At 41.1% G+C, this 23,097-nt stretch overlaps 3 protein-coding genes and 1 pseudogene across 4 annotated transcripts; 2 read left to right on the top strand and 2 right to left on the bottom strand.

The window, feature by feature from the left end:
- Positions 1-23,036, top strand: hid1a (HID1 domain containing a). 2 transcript variants are annotated; one of them, XR_004107333.2, is made up of 21 exons: positions 1-237; positions 927-1,076; positions 1,898-2,068; positions 2,894-3,010; positions 3,743-3,849; positions 3,970-4,086; positions 4,734-4,941; positions 5,269-5,325; positions 5,408-5,548; positions 5,637-5,727; positions 5,824-5,975; positions 6,067-6,145; positions 6,324-6,488; positions 6,634-6,861; positions 9,726-9,877; positions 9,954-10,040; positions 10,125-10,216; positions 10,306-10,464; positions 10,546-10,953; positions 14,947-14,950; positions 23,025-23,036. XR_004107333.2 is itself a non-coding variant. In XM_031312760.2 (19 exons), exons 1-19 carry the CDS (start codon positions 172-174, stop codon positions 10,607-10,609), a joined length of 2,403 nt encoding a protein of 800 aa, XP_031168620.1. In that variant the 5' UTR covers positions 1-171; the 3' UTR covers positions 10,610-11,195. The 2 variants fall into 2 exon arrangements, 1 of the variants encoding a protein (XP_031168620.1); XM_031312760.2 differs by lacking the exons at positions 14,947-14,950; positions 23,025-23,036 and having other exon boundaries at positions 10,546-11,195.
- On the bottom strand, positions 12,135-15,269 carry otop2 (otopetrin 2). Its single transcript, XM_031312761.2, has 7 exons — positions 14,939-15,269; positions 13,921-14,306; positions 13,709-13,845; positions 13,538-13,596; positions 13,338-13,462; positions 12,453-13,246; positions 12,135-12,357 (listed from the first exon to the last, which is right to left on the bottom strand). The coding sequence occupies exons 2-7, from the start codon at positions 14,246-14,248 to the stop codon at positions 12,187-12,189; spliced, it is 1,614 nt and encodes a 537-aa protein (XP_031168621.1). The 5' UTR covers positions 14,249-14,306; positions 14,939-15,269; the 3' UTR covers positions 12,135-12,186.
- amn (amnion associated transmembrane protein) lies at positions 17,781-19,667 on the top strand. Its single transcript, XM_031312763.2, has one exon. It carries the CDS (start codon positions 17,885-17,887, stop codon positions 19,298-19,300), a length of 1,416 nt encoding a protein of 471 aa, XP_031168623.1. The 5' UTR covers positions 17,781-17,884; the 3' UTR covers positions 19,301-19,667.
- On the bottom strand, positions 19,583-22,969 carry LOC116059587 (annotated as a pseudogene).
- Positions 23,037-23,097: the final 61 nt, after the last annotated feature.

Raw genomic sequence — 23,097 nt, 5'->3', positions numbered from 1 at the left:
GTTGACATCTTCACAACCCGGAAGTTAAACCCTGTAGTGCAGCAGGTCCAGCCAGCCAATAGAGTAAAAAAAAAAACGCCTCCGCCAATGACTCAAGCGGAGGACTGAGGTGAGATTAACCAGGGATCCTCAGCAGCGGCGGTCCTGTTAGTATAAAGGGAAATAATCGCAATGGGCAGCACCGACTCAAAATTGAACTTCAGGAAAGCAGTGATTCAGCTGACAACCAAAACACAGGTAGGCCTATATGCGCTTTCATACAGCCGAATAAATGATTAAATAGAGAGACAGTAAATAGAGAGACAGTGTGTCGATGAGCGCCCCAGAGAGCATCACCGAGGAGATGAGATAACGCGGATGATGTGGTAGCAATAAGCGACAAGTCTCATATTGCATGCGCGCTTTTATACTCACAGTCATTTACTTAGCATAATCGAAATGTTTATAATGTCGGTGTAGAAAGGCTGCATGCACTGTAGGCTACTCCAATATGTCGTATTTGTCATGGATTAAATAATGGTCGGTTCTGCGATGCGGAATACCATAATTTTCTTTATTCTGGCTGTTCATGATTAGTTTTTTTTATTATAAAACATGCAATGGCGTAGCTAAATCAAACTGATGACGTAGATTGGCAGTGACCACGTTTGCAGATGCGGCAGGTGGACTGTAGTGCTTAGACCTGTGTGCCAGATAATGTTTTCTCACTGCTGCTAGAATTGAGGTTGTGTTTACATTGCCATTAGGTAGGCCTTGGATGAGCTAGAAGACCAAACAACCTTGTATGCGTTATGATGAAAAAGTGCAACATTATATTTTAATGCAATGCAAGATCAATCAGGTCATTGTATTTAAAATCTCAATGCCATGAAATGCTCCATTAGGCTCAGATATATGGGAATGAAAAGTAAACATATTTTCTACAGCCAGTGGAAGCCACAGACGATGCCTTCTGGGACCAGTTCTGGGCAGACACCACCACCACGGTCCAGGATGTTTTTGCTCTGGTGCCAGCTGCAGAGATAAGAGCTGTTCGAGAGGAGTCCCCCTCCAATTTAGCAACCCTCTGCTATAAGGTACACACTGTATGAACTGTTAATGCATCTGTGTAATACAAACTTGTTTATGAGATGAGATTGCACAGGGACACTCCTTGCGTTGAGGCAACATCATGGAATATGGAATGTTTTTTGTTCGAGCCCAGCACAGGGGTCTGTCAGCAAGGCATGTTGGAATAAGTGAGTCAACTCCCCTTCCTTTCCCTTCACTTCCCGTCTCTTGGTACCAGCTTCCGTTTGAAGCCGCCTATCAGAAACTAAACAGACATACAGTACAGGGTACTTACAGCCTAATTAAATACAGAGGAGACGAGAGCCCCTGAAGCTGATTCAAAGTGATTTGTTACCTATTTTTAAACCCAGTCTGCTCCATGCTGTTGATTACATTTAGATAATGAGTAGTTTTCAAAAGTAAATCTTCAATATGTCCCCATATCATGTAGACATTAGTGTACTTCCCAGTGTAAATGATATTAAGTACTTCAATGAACAATTTATGAGATGCTGCAGTTTGTTGATATCTTTGTTCTCCACAAACAAAATCATTAGTGTCCAGTTGATGGTAGGGTGAAATAATATGATATTATAAGTGGATGTATGCTCACTAAATGATTAATGAAACAAGTCTAAGAAACTAAGGTGCTTGTTATGGTACTGTGCATGTTGACTGGGTAATTCCTCATTAACCGACTGAGAAAGCAACAGTAAGAAAATAGGAAGCAGTGTTGTAGAAAATTGGACTATTAAAATTGAAATTAAAATTTCTGGCTTAGCAGAGGTTTCCATACCGCACATGCTCACTCTCACGTACCTCCTGATCATGTTTCTTGTCTCCTCAGGCCGTGGAGAAGCTGGTGCAGGGTGCAGAGTCTGGTTGCCCCACAGAGAGGGAGAAGCAGGTGATCCTGAACTGCACACGCATCCTGAGTCGCATCCTTCCCTACATCTTTGAGGACCAGGACTGGAGAGGATTCTTCTGGTCGACCGTGCCCGGTGCTGGGCGGGCTGGGGTGAGTGGGCGCAGGAATTGAAAACCTACTTGCAAAAACCATGAAGACAGGTGTTTTAATCACTCCTCCTAACACTTTTTATCACACAGTGTTGCTGAAATCTTACTTCGAAGTTTAAACACATATCGTTCACTCAGTTGATCAGCTAAATTGGTTTCCTCATTCCAGATGTTTTACAGGTGTAGAGCAAGCAGGAAATATCAGCTGTACTGAGCCCTTTGCTTCCAAGCCATGGACACTTTTTTCATTTTACAATTTAAAGGTCCCATGACATGGTGCTCTTTGGATGCTTTTATATAGACCTTAGTGGTCCCCTAATACTGTATCTGAAGTCTCTTTCCCGAAATTCAGTCTTGGTGCAGAATTACAGCCACTAGAGCCAGTCCCACAATGAACTTTCCTTAGTATGTGCCATTTCTGTGTCTGTAGCTATTGAGGAGGAGAGGGGGGGGGGGCAAGGTGGAGAGGGGGGGTGTGGCCTTGACCAACTGCCACTTTGCTTATTTGAAAGCCATGATGTCTCTCTCTCATGGGTGGGCCAAATTCTCTGGGCGGGCAAAGCAGAGCAAGATTCCAGATCGGCCCATCTGAGCTTTCATTTTCTCAAAGGTATAGCAGGATACCCAGGGCTTGGTTTACACCTATCGCCATTTCTAGCCACTGGGGGACCATAGACAGGCTGGGGGAATGCATATTAATGTTAAAAAACCTCATAAAGTGAAAATGTCATGCCATGGGACCTTTAAGTAATTTATTTCAACAAATGCTAAAGAATAATAGTTATCATCTGAATCTAGTCTCATACATTATGTCCATTCTTTCCAGACAGATGAGCTGGATGATGATGACGGAGCTCGACCACTGGCCGAGTCGCTGCTCCTGGCTATCGCTGACTTGCTCTTCTGTCCTGACTTCACGGTGCACAGCCATAGGAGAGGCCCCGTGAGTACCCAGTGTCCTGTCACTTATGCAAGTGTAGTCATCTCATCACCATTCAAAATGAATAATTGCTGATACATTATGATAATAGCTGGAAAATGGTTGGAAAAATGGAAACATTCTATTAATACTATTATTTACTACTAATAAACAACTATTTTGATCGTTAAAGATATTTTTTTGAGCACTGTTTGCTTCTTCCGGGTATACCGTTGCCCAACTAACCTGTCACTGTAGTTTCCATGAAGACTAGAAAGAGATCATGACTGATGAAACCCTGTCAGTCTCACCAGAACGAATCGCTCATCCCTCATGAGCAAGAAAGGAATGTTGCACGTCAGACTGAAACTTTATTTACAGTGAATGCTCTTTGGGTATTTAAACTTCCCTAGTAAACTGTAATATACTATGCTGCTCAGTATTTCACTATCAGTTTCCTCGCTATACCAGATCATGGAAAAAACGATCAGATACAGTTCCTAAAGGAAGTTAAAAAAAGTGAGACTTTTTCAGAAAAAGTCATTTAGTTGCCAAAACTAAACTATACCTCTACTACACAGATCAGAGAACACTTAGAATACAGTACTAAACAGCCTAATACGCCATTTAGGTTAGGGGACTTGTTTGAGAAAGTATAGACAATGATTTCCGATGTGATTGAACAAATATTCTGAGAAATGTTAATCCTGCACTTTAATTAAAATAATTTATGAATGTTTTTGCGACCACATCCAGGACTCGGTAGAGAACATGCAGTCTATAGACAGCTGTGAATACATCTGGGAGGCAGGGGTGGGCTTTGCACAGTCGCCCCCTCTAAACTACATCCATGATCTGAATAGGTAAGTCAGCCAGCTGCATGCCTTGGCACCATCTGTAGCACTAACATGCTTTACTCTCAGATTTTTACGTGTTTTACTCTTTTCTGTCCTTGTATGCATTTTTTCACTGATCCTCTTCAGGACAGAGTTGCTGAGATTGTTACTAACCTGCTTCTCTGAGGCCATGTACCTGCCTTCTTCATCGGACAACAATGTCCTCAACCCTTGGGTGACATTCTTCTGCTCCACAGAAAATAGGTAATGGGTAGGTAGAAAATAGGTAATGGGTAGGTAGAAAATAGGTAATGGTAATGTAGGCACATCCACAGATATATGGACAAACATGTGATGATGTGCATCCATCCAACCGTCAAGTGAATTTCTATTAGACTTTTTTAATGACACCTGATGTAAAACTTTTATTGGATTACATTAATGCAATTGGCTTAATTAATAAATTAATGATTAATCATTAATGTATCCTTGGCAGAGTATGCAAGAGTTGGTGTTTGACCCAAAAAAACAAACAGTAATCTGGTCCAAGGTCCACTTACTAGTTTTTTTTTCAGCTTACAACCACATTTCATGGTCTTCATCACAAGTTGAGTTTGCTCAGTGATCATGGAGATGGCTTGTAGATCACTTGTCAGTGAGATGTGGATGAAATTTCTTGAGTTAAGATATCTTTTTTTTGTCAATCTACTGATTCTATATTTTATGCTTACAAATTATTTTAAATAAATGTAGATATTATGCGCATATGCATTTTGATAACATTTCTGTATTGACTAAAATATGAGAGTTAATTACAAATTAGAGTATATTACAATTTTCATTAAAATGTTTTGCATGGATAAATTCTTGCACATGATTCTCCAACATGGTCTTCATGTCTTTTTCCCTAGACATGCACTGCCGCTGTTCACCTCTCTGCTGAATGTGGTGTGCGCCTATGATCCAGTGGGCTACGGCATCCCGTACAACCACCTGCTCTTCTCCGACTACCGGGAGCAGCTGGTGGAGCAGGCTTTACAGATCCTCATTGTGACACTGGAGCATGACGGAGGAGTTCCCCACCGGACCCCCTCCCCATCCAGCATGGAGGAACAAGAGGTACGACACCAAAACCTCCTCAAAGAAATCAATCCCGATGACTGTATAGCATGTAAGATAAGATAAGATAAGATAAGATAGACTTTATTAATCCCACACTGGGGAAATTCCTGTGCTACAGCAGCTCAAAAGAAAAATGTACACACATCAGAATAACACAAATACACAATAAGTAGACATAGGAGAAAAAATAAATATAAGTATAAGAAATAGAAAAAATAGAATTTACAATATTATATTTACACAATAAACACCCTTATATAAACAGACAGTATATAAACAAACATGTGTTTAATATCATTCAAATACATCTTCTTCTTTGTGCAGTCTGCAGGCCCTGAGAACCTGTTTGTGAATTATTTGTCAAGGATCCACAGAGAGGAGGTATGCCAATTATCATTTCTATAAAATACATGAAGATTTTCCCTGTAAAGATATCAAATGCCTTTTGTCTTTCCAATGGCAGGATTATGACTTTGTACTGAAGGGCTTAGCTCGTCTGCTGACCAACCCTTTGACTCAGACTTACCTGCCTAACTCTACCAAGAAGATCCAGTTCCACCAAGAGCTGTTGGTTCTTTTCTGGAAGCTTTGTGACTTTAACAAGGTTAGAACAAAGAACTAAAATGAAGAGTTTCTTTGATCAAGAGTGTGTGCTTTTATTAAACAAAATCTTGTTTGTGTTCTACCGACAGAAGTTCCTGTTTTTTGTTCTGAAGAGTAGTGATGTGCTGGATATTCTGGTTCCTATACTCTTCTACCTGAATGATGCCAGGGCTGACCAGTGTGAGTCACGTCCCAGTGTTATCAGTTTTCTTGCACCCAACAAGCCTCTACTATGCATTTACGTTTTTTATCTTTTGATGTGTTTTATGGCTGCAGCCCGTGTTGGACTCATGCACATTGGAGTGTTCATTTTGCTGCTGCTGAGCGGGGAGAGAAACTTTGGCGTGCGCTTGAATAAGCCCTACTCCGTCCATGTGCCTATGGACATCCCAGTGTTCACAGGCACTCATGCTGACCTTCTTATAGTGGTGAGTGTCTATGTTACATCATGATGCTCTTTATTGCTGACAAATTAAAATACAGTTAATGCTCACAGCTGTCACTGTGTTTGGTTTGTAGGTGTTTCACAAGATTATCACCACAGGCCACCAGCGTCTCCAGCCTCTGTTTGACTGCCTACTCACCATTGTTGTAAATGGTGAATTGCTTTGGCGCCATCTGTCTGGCAATGCAGACATTTTATTTGCAACATCAATTACTTAAAAGTTTTGACATCTCATAAGAGAAAAGATGCCACTTAATTAAAATAAAAATGCCTGTTATAGTTTTCTTTATTTAGGTACACAATCATCTTCCTAACATTTCTCTTTCTGCAGTGTCTCCCTATTTGAAGAGCCTGTCCATGGTGGCAGCCAATAAACTGCTCCACCTGCTGGAGGCCTTCTCTACCAGCTGGTTCCTGTTCTCTGTAGCCCAGAACCATCACCTTGTGTTCTTCCTTCTTGAGGCTTTCAACAATATCATCCAGTACCAGTTTGATGGTAAGAGAAAGCTGACGTGTAACAGAATTCTGGGCTTATATGGATTGGCTTTCTCTTTTTTTGTGTTGTCAAGATCAAGGTATTAGAAGGAACTTTGTTACTCTTGCTCATTTGGTAAATCTGTCCCTCTTTCTCTCACCTCCAGGAAACTGCAACCTGGTGTACGCTATCATCCGCAAACGTAATGTGTTCCACCAGTTGGCCAACCTGCCGTCTGATCCTGCTTCCATCCAGAAGGCTTTGCAGAGGAAGAGGAAGTCTCCAGATGTAATTTCCCGCACTAGCTCACAGGAGACTGTATCCATGGAGGGCTCTCACCCTGCTGTGCCAGCAGAGCCTGGTACACTGAAGACCAGTCTGGTCGCAATACCAGGTACTGACTCTGTATGCTATTTGAATTTGAATGTTATTTTATTTGATAGGGATGATGCAATTTTACATAGTTCCAATACAGAGCATGAAACTGATGTGCTTCACAGAGAGTTTAAATCTATTGAAAATTTCCAACTCTTGTCCCTAGTCAGGCTTTTACATGTACAGTGTAATGAAAATATACAGCTTTCACTATCATAAAACCACAATACACTACATATATGGAAATACATTAAAATACACATCACACAATACACATACCATAATACACCTTGGTAATTTACAGTACAATTATCTAAAAATGGGTACAGCTCTGGTAAGCTTTTAGCCAGCACTTAACATTGTTAATGTTGTAAAAGACCTTATATTTGGAATCAATTTGGATGTTAAATGTAAATTCAGCTCATTGGTCAACTTACTGTACTTTTCATATTTTATAAAAATTACTCCTATCTCTTCACTTTGGGGTAGATGTTTGTCATATACACAAGCATACAGTACATTAAATAGCCCCTATTATACTCCTTTTCAGTGTCATATTTGTACTCTTGGGGTCTCCTAGAATAGGTTTACATGCATGCTGGTCAGCTGGCCCACTCTGTTGTAATTGGTCAACCTAATTCAAACAAGCCACTGGGCGGGCTGTGCTTGCTCAGGCAGCACCAATGGGCAGCACATTTGAAAAACTGGGCTGACTTTCTCAATCAACATCATTAATTGAGGAATTTTGAAACAGCGAGCCATTTTCAGTAAGTAATTTATACATCTTTTACATACACAAAAATATATATATAACACACTAAAAGATGGGACAAATCCAAAAAAGCATAATAGGGGCTCTTTACGCACCTGAAGAGAACTATAATTGTCTAACTAAGAGGGCTGACAAATACAGTTGTGTTCAAAATAATAGCAGTCCAACATCACTAACCTCATAAATCAATTTTTTTGGTAGAAGTGATATTTCTACATGGCAAATAATTTACTACTAAGTGTTGTAGAGTCATAGAAAACCAACAGACCCAACAGTCATGACATGCATGCTGCTCATTCTGTGTAATTGAATCTGTAATTGAAAGGGCATGTTCAAAATAATAGCAGTGTTGTGTTCAGTTAGTGAGGTGATTGATTCTGTGAAGAAACAGGTGTCAATTATGGCCCATATTTAAGGAAGGAAGGAAGCAAATGTTGTGCATGCTGGTTATAGTGCATTTCACACTGAAATACTCAGCAAAATGGGTCGTTCCAGACATTGCTCTGAGGAACAGCAGACTTTGATTAAAAAGTTGATTGGAGAGGGGAAAACATATAAAGAACTGCAAAAAAGTATAGGCTGCTCAGCCAAAATGATTTCAAATGCCTTGAAATGGCATCCAAAGCCTGAACGACGTGGGAAAAAACGCTCAACTACCATTCGAATGGATCGAAGAATAGCCAAAATGGCAAAGGCTCAACCAATGATCAGCTCCAGGAAAATCAAAGAAGACTTAAAGTTACCTGTGAGTACTGTTATGATCAGAAGAAGGCTATGTGAAGCAAAGCTATCAGCTAGAAGCCCCCGCAAAGTCCCATTGCTGAAAAAAAGGTTGAATGAATAGGTTGAAATTTGCCAAAGGACACATTGACTGGCCAAAGGAGAAATAGCGCAACATTCTGTGGACTGATGAGAGCAAAATTGTTCGTTTTGGGTCTAGGGGCCGCAGATAGTTTGTCCGATGACCCCCATTCACTGAATTCAAGCCACAGTACACTGTGAAGACAATAAAGCATGGTGGTGCAAAAATCATGTTATGGGAATGTTTCTCATACTGTGGTGTTGGGCCTATTTATTGCATACCAGGGATCATGGATCAGTTTCAATACATCAAAATACTTGAAGAGGTCATGTTGCCTTATGCTGAAGAGGAAATGCCTTTGGAATGGGTCTTTCAACAAGACAATGACCCAAAACACACCAGTAAACAAGCAAAGTCTTGGTTCCAGATGAACAAGATTGATGTTATGGAGTGGCCAGCCCAATCCCCAGACCTCAATCCCATAGAAAACGTGTGGAGTGACATCAAAAATGCTGTTTCTGAGGCAAAACCCAGTAATGCAGAGGAATTGTGGAATGTAGTTCAATCGTCCTGGGCTGGAATACCTGTTCACAGGTGCCAGAAGTTGGTCAACTCCATGCAACACAGATGTGAAGCAGTTCTCAGAAATAATGGTTATGCAACTAAATATTAGTGCAGTGATTCAAAGTAAAGCAAACCCTTGAGACATTCTTTAGTTTATACAGTAAATGTTTGAGTTTGTAAAGAAAAATGCAAATACTGTTATTTTTTTAACAGCTTAATATTCCTTTTTCTTCACTTTCTGTAAAGGTATAACACAAACTTGATCAATTTTGGTCATGTTTTGATTTGGAATTGAATGTGCAGTGTTCCCAATGCATTGATATTATGGAATTAAAAGCTATTCTAAGGATTTTGAGCATTATTCACTTTTTAAACACACTATTCTGAACACAACTGTATATGCTTACATTTAAAAAAATAAATAAATAGAGTATTTGTGGTAGGGCTATTTTCAGCCATGGATGTGTTGCATTAGCATCTATTTACAGCAGCAAAAAAAGTGTAGAATTCAACTTAAAATAAACTAAACTGCCTATATTCTTGTTGAAGAAAAAACGTGGCTCACTGGTTTTAGCACTATGGCACAGAGGAATAAGCTACAGTATATCAGGTTTTTGATACGCAGACAATTTTCTTTCTTGATTCTGATCTTTTAATGGGATTTGTTGACAATAACAAAAATAAAGAAAATTACCAGACTTATGTAAATAGTGATTGGTTTCCTGCAATTCATGGCTTCCTGCAGGCATTGATAAACTGACTGAGAAGTCCCAGGTGTCAGAGGATGGCACCATGGTGTCAGTTTCAAAGGGAGACCCCACACACACAGCCCACTCAGACCAAACTGCAGTCGCCGGGACCAGTGACACAGAGTCAAACTCAGGTCGAGAAAATGAAGTAAGTGCATGTTTGTATGCATGCGTTTCTTTAAAAGCATATGCGTAATAGTTAATCTATTTCTTCACATTATCAGGATGTTTTCTACACTGAATCAGAAATGGAGAGAAGACGTTTGTCAAATGCGTCTTCAACATCATTTTGGTCTCCCACACAAGAATGGGTCAGTAACTTATTTTGCCCTTATCCGATGTTGGATATTTGGTAGAATGCGTAAGTTATCTGGATTTACCTTTTTTTGTCCCAGGTCCACTCCTGGAAGTGTAAACTACCTCTGCAGACTATCATGCGACTTCTACAAGTGCTAGTTCCCCAGGTGGAGAAGATCTGCATCGATAAGTATGTAAACAATTCTATATTGGTTAGCATGTAAAAGTCATATCTTTTGAAATATTACCTTTTTAAAATGTGCTCACGTTTCACTGCAGGGGTCTGACAGATGAATCAGAGATCCTGAAGTTTCTCCAGCATGGCACATTAGTGGGCCTGCTGCCAGTCCCTCACCCTATCCTCATCAGAAAGTATCAGGCCAACGCAGGCACTGCCATGTGGTTTCGCACGTACATGTGGGGTGTTGTCTATTTGCGGTGAGTCAGCCATAAGAGCTGAGCATTATGCAAACAATTGTTTATTCACATTGACTAAACACTAACCTCTTGTTTTTCTAGCAATGTGGACCCTCCAATCTGGTATGACACTGATGTCCGCCTTTTTGAGATTCAAAGGATGTAGACAGAAGATTAAAAATGGGACTGTTTAACTCCAGGGTTCCTCCTCCCTTCAGTATCTGCTGCTTTCCCAGTAAACCTCATTGTGTTTAACTTGCCACTGTAATCATCGCAATGCGTACAGCACCGACTTGGGTAGGAGAACCATTTAGACAAGTGAGGTAGAGATATCTCTCAGATTAAGGTGGGAGGTGTTTGAATTATCAATATTGTCCATAAACAACTGTGTTTGTACATTTAAGACCTCAAGACCATAGAATGTCTAGAGTGTTTCCTGAAGACTGAGGCTCTTTTCTTGGCAGCGTAGAAGTGAACGAGAAAATAGTTAAATTTTGCAGCCAAAGGCTTGTAAGATATCCTGGATGACAGTGTTTCACATTATTTGTCGTACTTGCCATACTTTGAAGTGAACTGTTATTATTGTTGTAGTTTGTGAAAATGTAACTCTACAGGATTTTGGAGACAATACTACAGATTGTATATGACCAGGTTTAAGTTTGGATCTGGCTGGCTATGCTTACAATGCTTAATGTTGGAAATTGTATTTTACGTAAATTATCCTGAAAATATATATTGATATGCATCTAAGACATTCTGTGTTGGTTGCATTACTGAACTCTCTGCTTCAATGAGGAATCTCAATTGCTGTGAAACGTTTTTAAGCACAAATAGTCACTCTTTACACTGAAACATGTGGGTCCTCACCAAAACTAAAAGTCAAAGCGATTTATCGATTATTAATCATCCATATTAATTGCACAGCCATTCTCTGTATGTAGCTTGGCCCCAACACAATGTTTAAAGTGCAAGCTGCCCCCATTACACCATGATCACTAGATGGCGCTATGTCTCTCTCCAGCAACCAATCAGTTAAGGTTAGACTTTTATGGAGCACCTTTACACTGCCACAATTAAAAGCTGACACTTCTTTCCAGAAATCTTTCTACACCAGCATATAACCTACATTTGGAATGAGACAAATACTGCTGTGAATTTGTTTTGAGCAACCAATTGCAGCTTTGCTAATGTCCAATTTATTATTTTACCAATTATTTTTTGTATAGGTTGACCACCAATTTGATGTCCAAAGCGGTTGCACAACAAATCTTAAAAAATAAATAAAAAAAAGGTCATGAGGTGATTAACAGCAAAGGATATAATCAAAAATGTTCTACAAGACAGTTTCCTGTAATCTTTTGCAATTTTTTGTGAATTACTGGCTACCCCTTATGGCCTCTAAGAACAATCCAATTTAACAATTTAAGGAATAATCACCTAATTTTACTTAACTTAAAATGGTCACAAGCAGTTATTGCTTGTTTTTAAAGAGGATGTGTTTTTGTCTGCTCCATTTAAAAATAATTTGTTACTGTCCATTACTGAATTGATAAAGTAGTTTGACCAATGAAATTTCATGGTCAAATAATCGTAAATGTAATTGCCTGTAATGTGCAGCACATCGATCTATCAGCCAACTAATGACAGGTAATAAATTTTAACTTTAATAGAAAAAAATGTAATAAAACAAGTTCAATTTAAACATTTAATAAAATAAATCATAAAATTCTCTCCATGCTCAAATTAACAGATTAAGAACACCTCAAAGAGGCTGGCGACAGAGTGCATGCGGTAGAAGATTCCAAAAGGAAGTCCGATATTCACAATGGTCGCCCACATTGTGAATGTGTAGAATTGTATCTCGATGGGATGATCAAACTGGGGACGAGCACCGAAGGCGGGCATGATCCACAGCTGAGTGTAATAAGCAGGACACATTAATGAAAACATACTAATCATTGGTTTGTTGCAATAATAGTTAAAAGAAAATAAGCATAAATACAACTTACAATGATGTTACCAAGCAGCAAAAAGGCACAGACTTCCTTCAGTACTCTTCTTTTCCAACATGGCTTATCACAGCTTGACGTCAGGAAGTAGCTGGACTTACGGTTGTTCAGGACAACACTCATCTCATGATCCTGAAAGGAGTGAGCGTTTATGTGCAGAGCTGCTTCCTGCATCACGTGGAAGGGCTCCCGATGGAGGCCTTCGATGATGAAGTAGTTCTGCAGGCCGAGCTGGAGCACCATCAGCACGGCCCAGGATAGGTTGAGGCCGTTCAGGTACCCTTTGGCTCCCGTTGCCACCACAGCCACGATAGAGAAATAGCTGATGATGAACTGCCCCAGTGAGGCTCCCACCAGCAGCCCCACATCCAGGCTGCGAGTGGGGTTTTTCTCAGATACGTGTTCCCTGTGGTCCAGCCTGTAGATGATACAGCCAATCACAGTGGAGAGGCACATCAGGCTCACTATCACTATATTCATAATAAAATGAATCAGCAGAGCTTGGTTTCTCTTCTTGTCCTCCGTTAGTATGTCCACCTCGTACACTATGAATGTTACAACTCCTGCCACCACCAGGAGTATTCCTGTTACAGGTCCCAGACACACATCCTTTGGACGGAATTTAACACTGTGGTGGCTGTGATTGTCCACAACCCGACCAACGTTTTTCCACATGACGTAGGTCATAGCCGAAGCAAAGAGGCTGTATTCTATGTTGAAGGGGTACAGATAGTAGGCGGCTTCTTTGAAGGTGTTACACATCGAGTGGCTGCAAGTACACTTCTCATAGCTGGCTGAAATGGAAAGTTGTGAGTTTTTTTCCCCCCTCTTATTGAATCCATGCATGAATCTGATTAAAGCTGAAAACAAACCATGCCTAAATACCTTTGTACATCTTGTGTGAGACACTGACATTTAGATCAGGAATCTTAGTCTGGTGAACTGATTCCTCAGTAACGGCAGTCATCCACACCACCAGGTTAGTTGAAAGCGTAAGAGTAAGCCCACACCTGGAAAAGTGAAAATGTCAGGGTCCTCCAAGATTAAAAAAGGTAACTTTCCTGTGAGTAAAGAAAATAATTTACCTTGTTAAATTTGTGTGTAGCTCCACACAGTCCTTTGCATGAATCCACAAGAAGTATGTCTAAAACAGACAGGTTTTGTAAAGGTTTTGTTACGTTTTTAAAACTCCTCCAAAGTTACGACTGATATGGTCTTGCAACTCAATCAGCTTAATGTTTTTAAAATGCAACAACCTGGACAAACAGAAACACAGCTTGTACGACAGGGAAGGCAACTTTAACAGCAGCATCACAGTGAAGGTAGCCCACATAAGTGGCAATCTTGAAGATGTCGATGAGGAAACTGAGAAACCCAAACAACAGAAGTCCAGCTGAAATATAAACATTTTAAGTGATTAAGCCTCGAAATGACACTTCTCTAAAACAGAGACCCAGAAATGACTCACCTCGGAGCCACACAGGCCCCGCATGGCTATCCTTGAACAAAACTGCTTGATCCTTTCGAGAGGTGAAGACTGTGTAAAACAGCATCCACAACATAGTGAGGAGGAGGAGAATGATGAGGAAGATTTGCCTGTGCTCAGCAGTAATGGCCACAATGTTAAAAGCACTGCCGCTGACCAGAGCGCAGCCCAGGATCAGGATGTTGATACAGATGATGCCAGACAGGAGCCATCCACCACCATGGTGGGCCCTCTCCACCGCCTCCACATGGCGAACGCTCTCTCTCACACTGAGAGCATGAGGACTGGGCAAATGTTGGATGTTGTCCATCTGTGCTGCTGTCTCAATGTTGGATGGATGGGCCTCAATAACATCATTTGGTGTTTTTCTACAAAAGGATACAAGTCATGAAGTGTTTAAAAAACAACTTTGAGCTGCATATTGTAAGCCTAGATAAGGGCCTTAAAAACTCAAGTCTTTTTACTTTGAAGATCCCCCTCCAGACATGATTTAAGAATAAGTATACACACATCTGATGTTTTTTCCACTAAAGTTTAATTACCTATTTAAGTTTATTTAAGCTTAAAATTGCATCCACTCCCTCTCTCATTGAAACATCCAGAATCTATGAATATGCAAAAAATTGTATTTTAAAAGTTTAACTACTGGACACAAGATGTCTCTTACTTCACTGAAAAGGTACATTGTCCATGTCAAGATTTCACAAACTAGTTTAATAATAAACATATAGGCAAAGTGAATTAACACCTGTGACAGTGTCAACAAAAACATCTTCCTAAATGTAGAATTTGTGGCAGGTCTGTTGTATTGAATTGCATTAAATTGTGTTGGTGTAACAAGTGGCCAGGAGCTGAATCTTGAAGTAGGTACTGCAAGGACTGTTTTTGACAGTGTATTTGAAGTAATAAAAGCCCTACAGTAGTAAACGGTATCGATGCATAGTTGTGTAACACTAAAATCATCTAGAATAAAAATAAATCACTACAAATGTAGCCCTACCTAGAGAGGTTTGTTGCAGGTACGAAGCATCTGTTGAGCAACAGTTCTCATGTTGTCCTCCCGACTGTACGTCACAAAGCAAGTCAGAGGCAGGTCTAAAGGATACTTGGACCTGTTTATATCATGACAAAGATAAACTGCGTACGAACATTGCAGAAAATACACCTAGAGCTGGAAAACATAAGTGGGCCAGCGTTCCTCTCTCTGGAGGTCAGATTGCACAGAAAGATGGCGCACCGTACAAGGTGCAGTCAATTAAGAACACAGGTGTAATTAGTTTCAGCTGATTAGTTACTCGCGTCTCGCCTCGCACCCACAGTGACGCTATCAGTACCCGATACGTGCCGCCTGTAAGATCCGTTCTCGAAACTCGACGTGTTTTACGACACTGCCTGATCAGTTCTACGCTTGCGCACAGCTCTATGGTTACCAGAAGAAAACATTAGACAGTGACAGTAGACCATTATGATGGCAGAGATGAAGTTTACAAGGTGTTTGCTGGAGTTGCCTAAAGTATCTGTTAATGATATACGGAGCGTCGTCCGGCCATCCAGTACAATACCATGTAGCAAATTACATAAAGACTTCAAATTTTACGTTTCATCATTTCTTTGCAACTTTGAAGGTAATTTGCTAACGCTAGCTAGCCTGAGCTAGAAGCCTTCCTTTGGTGTTTTAAGTCATGACTCCGTCCTGCTTCAGGTTAATCATGCTTGAAATAAAGTTTAAGCATGTGTATACCTCTCACTTTATGTGTTTGTACTTTTATGAAAGTATCAGGTAAAAACAGGGCTACAAATGAGATCTCTGTGAGAGACCAGCTAACTCCTAGCAAACTATTATGTAGCTCAATGCTGGACATTTCACCCCTAATTCCGATCACTTTACTTTATTTGTATTTGTTTAGTATTTGGTTTAGAAGCCTTTATTGGTGATTTTTTTACGGTACAAAGTCCTGCTACATACGGACGTATATAGCCAGCTATATATGCTCCGCTATGTCGCGTTAGCACGCAGCTACAATAGTTAGCTATGAGTATGCTAACGTTAGATTGTAGTGGAACGAAGCAGCACTTTCTAACGTCAAAAATCACAGATAAAGGCTTCTGAACCAAACACTACACAATCGGACATGTTTCAGCAGGAATGTGACCCGGAATTGGGCAGAATGTAACAACATTGCCAGCTAAGATGACATGTTTACTGCCGTTAGCATGTAGAGCTGTCATCCCGTCTTCGAAAGGACACTTAGCTATGTACGTTTACACTTCATCGCATTAATAATATACAGTCTATGGTTATTAGTCAAGACGAAGTATTAAAAGTTAAAACATTAACATAAACAACACAACAACGACGTCGCTACACGGTTTTGGATCAGTGACAACAAGTCTTGATTGTTTGTATGACTATTGTATAATAAAGATTTAATACAAAAGTTGTGATGTTTGGTCGTAAAGTGTTTCAACGCATGCGTGGTACAAATCGCACAGGGACACTTAGTTTTCTACTACGTAATCATGCGCATGCGCAGAACGGATCTTACAGGCGGTACGGATCGGGTACTGACAGACGCTCCGACAATGGACCTTTTTCACAGCAGACATTTTGACTTGTAATAGTAGGAAAAGCACAGCTAAAATTGATAACCTTAACGATGGCTCAGTTCCATCAAGTGTCCCAGTAAGCTATTTCAGTGAGTCAGCATGCACAATACCAGGGCCTCTCCTAAGTGAAATGCAGCCATCAATAATGGTTTTGAATGCACCTGTGCTTTTCCAGCTATGACATGTCAACATGCTTGACGTGAAAAAGGTCTATTATCAATGGAAGTTCCGATCGCAACTTCTAAAGCAATTTCCGTTTGCCCACGCATTTTATTTTTATTCCATGTAAACAACATAGGCCTACTTCTCTCTAATAGCGTGCTACTGTGGCGCAGGTGAGGCACTGCCTCAGGGGAGATTGAGGTTCAATAAGGGTGTGTATGTTTTGATTTTTTATATGCATAATCCTGGTACCTGTACCAGAAAGCATAATTACTGCTTCATAAACCCCTGCTCCTGCTGACACGAGACATTTAAAAAATCCAATACAAAGTGCCATTTGTTTCCTAACTATATGATGCTGTTAATAAGCAACAGTAAAAGAAGCACATTATTAAAATCATGAAACACCAACACATTCAAAATTAAATCCTTTAACACCAATATAATTAATAAACTTAGCCTACATGATAAAGTGTCTCATGCTGTCATGGTTGTTAAATTTCACATTGAATTCAGTTTTATATGCAACTTAATTGGATTTTAAATTAATTTGAATAAGTTAAAAGCTAAATTCTTACACTTGCTTCCTTGAAAGGCATCTGCATGTCACTGTACAAAACTTAAATAATAGTTTGAGATTTAAACCACTAGTTTAATAGCCTTTGTGATGTATTGCACAGTGAAAACCTCAGCAGTATTTTGAGGCAGACTGCAACGCAAACTGAATGGCAAATGGAGCTCAGAGGACCGTCCAGAAGTTGTCCTTTTAGAAAATAATTTCCCTGCAAATTTAAAGAATTAGTGAATGCCTGATAATTGACAATATACTATATATAATACCCTGCAGATATATTATTTGAAGAAATAGGAAATAAGGAAAAAATATAGGAGAATGCCCAAATCTGAATAACCACTAGACTCTAGAAAATGCATTCAAATGTGTTCACAAGTGTGCAACATATTCTGATGATTTTCAAACTAAAAAAAAAAAAGAGGAAAAACATGAAGCAGGTCTGTTACTGAAAATGTAAATCTTTTACAGGTCACCTGCTTGAGGAGGTTGATGTGGTTCAGAGCTCATCAACTATACTGGTAAGCTGTGTGCACTCACGTGTTAGTCACAAGGTTGGAAACAAAGGTCACCTAATGTTCTCTCAGTTTGTCACAAACATTCAGGATGCTGAAAACACCAGACATGCTTCTCTTCTTCTGTCTTGTCGGGGCAGCGGCTGCCCTGCACAAACAGTGGATTCCTGACACCAACTATGAGAATAAGACTAACTGGGACAAAGAAAATGTTCCATGTGGCAATGATATAGTTCAGTTTCCAGCCCAGAGAAAAGTGTCTGTGTTCGTGGAGACCATGCATGCTGTGCAGGAGATGAAGCTGCCAGTTGATGGAGAGTTCATCCTGAATTCAGGAGCTGGATTTTATGTTGTGAGAGGACAAGATTCGGGCTGCGGAGCGGGTGTCACGACTCAATTCAAAGATTCCGAGTCTCTCCAGTGGTTTAACCCAGCTCTGTGGCAGGCAGCTGCAACTCTGGATGACCTGCAGCGTGGGAATTTCTTATTCTCAGTCCACGAGGAGAGTGTCCCTTGCCAGTATGATGATGTGGTTTTTAAAGCCCGCTCCTCTTTCAGGGTGGACACCAGCTCCAGTCAGTCTAGCATTCCTGTCAAATCTGTGTCTGTGCTGGGGAAGAAGTTTGATAGCGGATCTGAGTTCTCCCATTATCTCAGCTCACGTTCAGGCCAGCTGCAGTTTCAAGGATCCTCTGCCTTCTCTATTGGAAACCAAGAGTGTGGGGATCCTTCTGGCTGCGACTGTGGGAATTCTGTGAACCATCAGCAGATCTGTAACAGTGTAACATGTGCCTCTCTGAGCTGTAAGAAGCCTCTTCTCCCTGTGGGACACTGCTGTGATGTTTGTGGTGCCATTGTTACCGTCCAATACGCCGCTGGGTTCAACCTGCAAACTTACAGGCAACGAATTCATCACCTATTTCTTGTCCTGCCACAATACAATTCCATTCAGCTGGGCATGTCTAAAGTCTTCAAGTCACAGCGGCTGATGGGGGTCATCCCTTCTGGTACCTCACCTGAAATCCAGGTGCTTATCTTGGATGGAGAGAAGGGAACACTGTCAGAGGTTCTGGCCAGGGACATAGTGAAGGATGCCCATTCTCATGGCCCCAACCTGGGAATCACTGGGGCTGAATTTCAAGCCTCCTCTGGGAGCAGCAGTGATCAGACTGGTGGTAGTGCTGGGATGGTGGCTGGAGTTGTGTTTGGAGTTTTGATTATGATTACACTCATCATTATCATGGTCGTCCTGATTCGTAAGGGGGTTATTCAAACACCATCATCACTGCCTTCTCTGAGCAGCTTCATGAAAAGCAGCGACGTTACAGACCTTGGTGGGCCTCTTGACCACGGCTTTGATAATCCCATTTTTGACCAGCCAAACATGCTGCCTGATATTCCTGTTGTGTATGCAACTGAAACAAATAATTCGATCTCCATGACTCAGACGGGTGTGCACTTTGTGAATCCAGTTTATGACGAGAATGAAACTGATTTTAACGCCTGAAGTTGACTGCAGTAAACTTGTTATGGATGTTAATGATTTCCAAAGCACTTTTGTTTGTCTTGATGATTTTACGAACCCTTCATAAACAATACATTCTCTTATAGCTTTATACTAGTTCAGCAAATGGACTTATAATTTCAGACTCAAAATTGTTGGCAGACATTTCTGTACTTTTTTTCCTCATTCATATCACATTCAAGAGCAATTAAGTTGCAATAAAGCTGCAGTAAATTCCTAACACATCGTTGCAGTTACAACTAGATGGTAGTACATTTAACCTTGAATGACATGTACGTGAAAAAATCCTCTATATGTACCATAACTTTATAGACCTTGTTATGTAACCTCAATAAAAATGTATAATGCACTCATTTTTCTTTTACAAGCTTGCAGTGAAGGCAATATGATCATTCTTTGCATCGTTTTGCAATTACCAGAGAAACTACATTTTCTTTCTTTGACAGCCAGGCTGTAACATATAAGGGCTCTATGAAATCAGCTGTGTACGTGTGGAGTGACCTCATGGGACTGGTTACATCATAGAAAGACACAGAGCCTCAGTAAAAGTTGACATATACGCCAATTCTTGTGATATATGGGGGTGGCAGTAGCTCAGTCCATAGGGACTTGGGTTGGGAACCGGAGGGTCGCTGGTTTAAGTCCCAGTACGGACCAAAGTACAGAGTGTGGATTGGTAGCTGGAGAGATGCCAGTTCACCTCCTGGGCACTGCCAGGTGCCCTTGAGCAAGGCACTGTACCCCCCCCCCACTCACTCTGACATCTCTCCATTTGTGCATGAATAGGTCCTGAGCATGTGTGTAGTGATTTCTAACAAACAGAGTGTAAATTGAGTGTAATTTCCCCACTGGGGATCAATAAACAGTATAAATTAATTAAATAAATATAAGTGACATCCAAGGGTGTCTCCACACCAACATGCCAGGCAAAGAAACCTCGGCTGTTTCGTCCCATGCACCAGGAAAAGTCGTTCCAGGTGATGCAGCTGGTGCTTTGCTCTCCCTTACGATCGATGCTCTTGTACGTGACTCCGACATGTGCACCCTCCCCACTCAGCTCTGCTTCAATGTAGTGCCTCCCCAGGTAAAGGCTGTCTGAAGTCATTGCCTGATGCCAATATTGGAAGCGACCAGGGTGGTCTGGGTAACTGTGCTGCCAGGGGCTGGTGTTGGTCAGCTTTCTGTTGATCTCTGTTATATGTAAGAAATGATGGGTGGTGTCTGGGTCAAAGGTCAAACTCCTTGTGTCTACAATACAGGGGAAAAATAATTGTTTAAAGGTCCCATGGCATGAAAATTTCCCTTTATGAGGTTTTTTAACATTAATATGAGTTCCCCCAGCGGCTAGAAATGTCGATAGGTGTAAACCGAGCCCTGGGTATCCTGCTCTGCCTTTGAGAAAATGAAAGCTCAGATGGGCCGATCTGGAATCTTCTCCTTATGAGGTCATAAGGAGGATGGTTACCTCTCCTTTCTCTGCTTTGCCCGCTCAGAGAATTTGGCCCACCCATGAGAGAGAGACATCATGGCTTTCAAACGAGCAAAGTGGCAGTTGGTCAAGGCCACACCCCCACTCTCCACCTTGCCCCCCCCCCTCTCTCCTCCTCAGTAGCTACAGACACAGAAATGGCACATACTAAGGAAAGCTCATTGTGGGACTGGCTCTAGTGGCTGTAATTCTGCACCAAGGCTGAATTTCGGGAAAGAGACTTCAGATACAGTATTAGGGGAGGCCTATATAAAAGCATCCAAAGAGCACCATGTCATGGGACCTTTAATCATTCATAGGCCAAATGAAACAGTACGATTCGACAAACAGTACATTATATATATTGAAAAGTGTATTTACATTTTAAGAAATCCTCTGGCGTCTCAGGAACAGGCAGGGATGAAGGTTGGCATAGAGGATTTAGTACCTAGTTCATCATTTGCCAGAGATTATTACACATGAGGATTTATTTTACAATGTCCTGAATGTACTAATACATAGAGAGTTCTTTTTTTTAATGGAGCTAAGCAAATAAAGATTGAATAACAAGACTTAAAGACTACAGCCACGCTAGCGGCTTTGTGAGGCAGTGGTGCTGGAATGTCTAAAAAGAGCACATAACAAGATACACTGAAGAAAGCACGTCTGAGGCAGTTTTCTCCATGAGGAGCCAGTACGTAAGGTAAAGTACAGAATATGATATACATTTACAACTTTACAGATACATCAGTTTTTCCTTGTCTCCTACAAGGAAAAACTGAGAGGATCAGGTCACACAGCTCCTGGGTAGCATCAGTCACTACTTGGACATAGGAGGTTAGATGGTCCATGCGGTTGACTGCGGTACGGACTAGGCAGGCACACATCTGCCATTCCTTTCTTCCACTCTGAGCACTTCTGGAACAAGCAGAACAAAAGTAACATGTATCATGATGTGAAATCCTGAAGCTGTTAAATAACATGCAACTTCTCTGATATCTAAACCTCTGTGAATGACGAGATGAAATGCCTGCTCTGTGTACACAGACCGGCGCCCAAAATAAACTTTTTGTCTCAGAGAAAATCCTGTGCTATCCCACATCATATGACACATAAGACTTATTTATTATTATATTAAATATTTCAGATATTTTGTACCTGCAGGAAGTCAACAACTTGAACCTGGACAGTTTGGTTCATTTGAGCCAAAGTTTTCGTCAGCTCTGCTCTAGATGTGCTTGGATGCCCTCTTCCTGTCTGAGGGCCTGTCTCTGCTCTCCCTAGCACCTTTGCAGCCTTTTCTGGCCTCCTCTACGGTATTCTGCAGCCTGGCAAACTGCTGTTCAACGATAACGCAACCCTCCTGCACTGAAGACTGAAGGGCCAGAGAGGAAAGCGAAATAAACATTTTTTTTTTTTTAAGATTATTTTTTGGGGCTTTTCCCTTTATTATGTAGTGACAGTGGATAGACATGAAAGGGGGAGAGAGATGGGGGATGACACGCAGCAAAGGGCAGTGGGTCAGATTTGAACCCACGCCGCTGCAGGACTCAGCCAACACAGGGCGAACGCTCTTACTGGGTGAGCTACAGGCCGCCCCAAAATAAACATATTTAAACCAGATCATTGTGCAATAAATTAATGTACAAAATAAATGTGATAGTGTCATATGTGCCTATGTTACAAACCTTAATTGAGTCTTTGTTGTTCTGTAGCTTTCCAATTGCTTTCTTAGCTGTTGAGGCACTCTGACTGATTTCTTCTTGTTTCTTCTGCAGAAGTGTCTCTCCCACAGATACAGTCGTGTGCCCTTCATGCTCCTGGTTCTCACAGTCCAGACACACACAGCAGCTGTCCATCAGACAGAAGCGTTGAAGAGGAAGTGGATGAACCTCACAAGTCCGACAGTCTATGTTGTGGAGGGGATCCACAGATGGTGGTTTTGAAATTTGGCTGAGATGTGCCTCGCAGTAAAAAACCAGAAAGGTCAGGCAGGATTTTAGGACCTTGCTGGGGCTGTCCATGCAGGAGTCACACAACGCATCTTGTGGGAGCAGCGTGTCGGTATGGTAGGATCCCTTGGTTCCTCATTTATGTCTGTGTTGTGTTGACTCTCCTTTAAATTCTCCTCATTATTAGTGCTGAGTGTTTCCATGTTTGAGAGTGTTCCTCACCTTAAACCTGATAAACCTCAGGACCGAGACCCTCAGGGTGCATAAGGAAATATTTCATACTCAGCCAGCAGAGGCATTTTAAATTTTTCCCACGAACCATGTAGAATCATTAAATCCCCCAACATTCCCAAAATATG

Source organism: Sander lucioperca, chromosome 21 (genome assembly GCF_008315115.2).
Source record: "Sander lucioperca isolate FBNREF2018 chromosome 21, SLUC_FBN_1.2, whole genome shotgun sequence".
In the NCBI taxonomy this organism is placed as follows: Eukaryota; Metazoa; Chordata; class Actinopteri; order Perciformes; family Percidae; genus Sander; species Sander lucioperca.
This window is presented reverse-complemented; position numbering and strand designations above follow the sequence as displayed.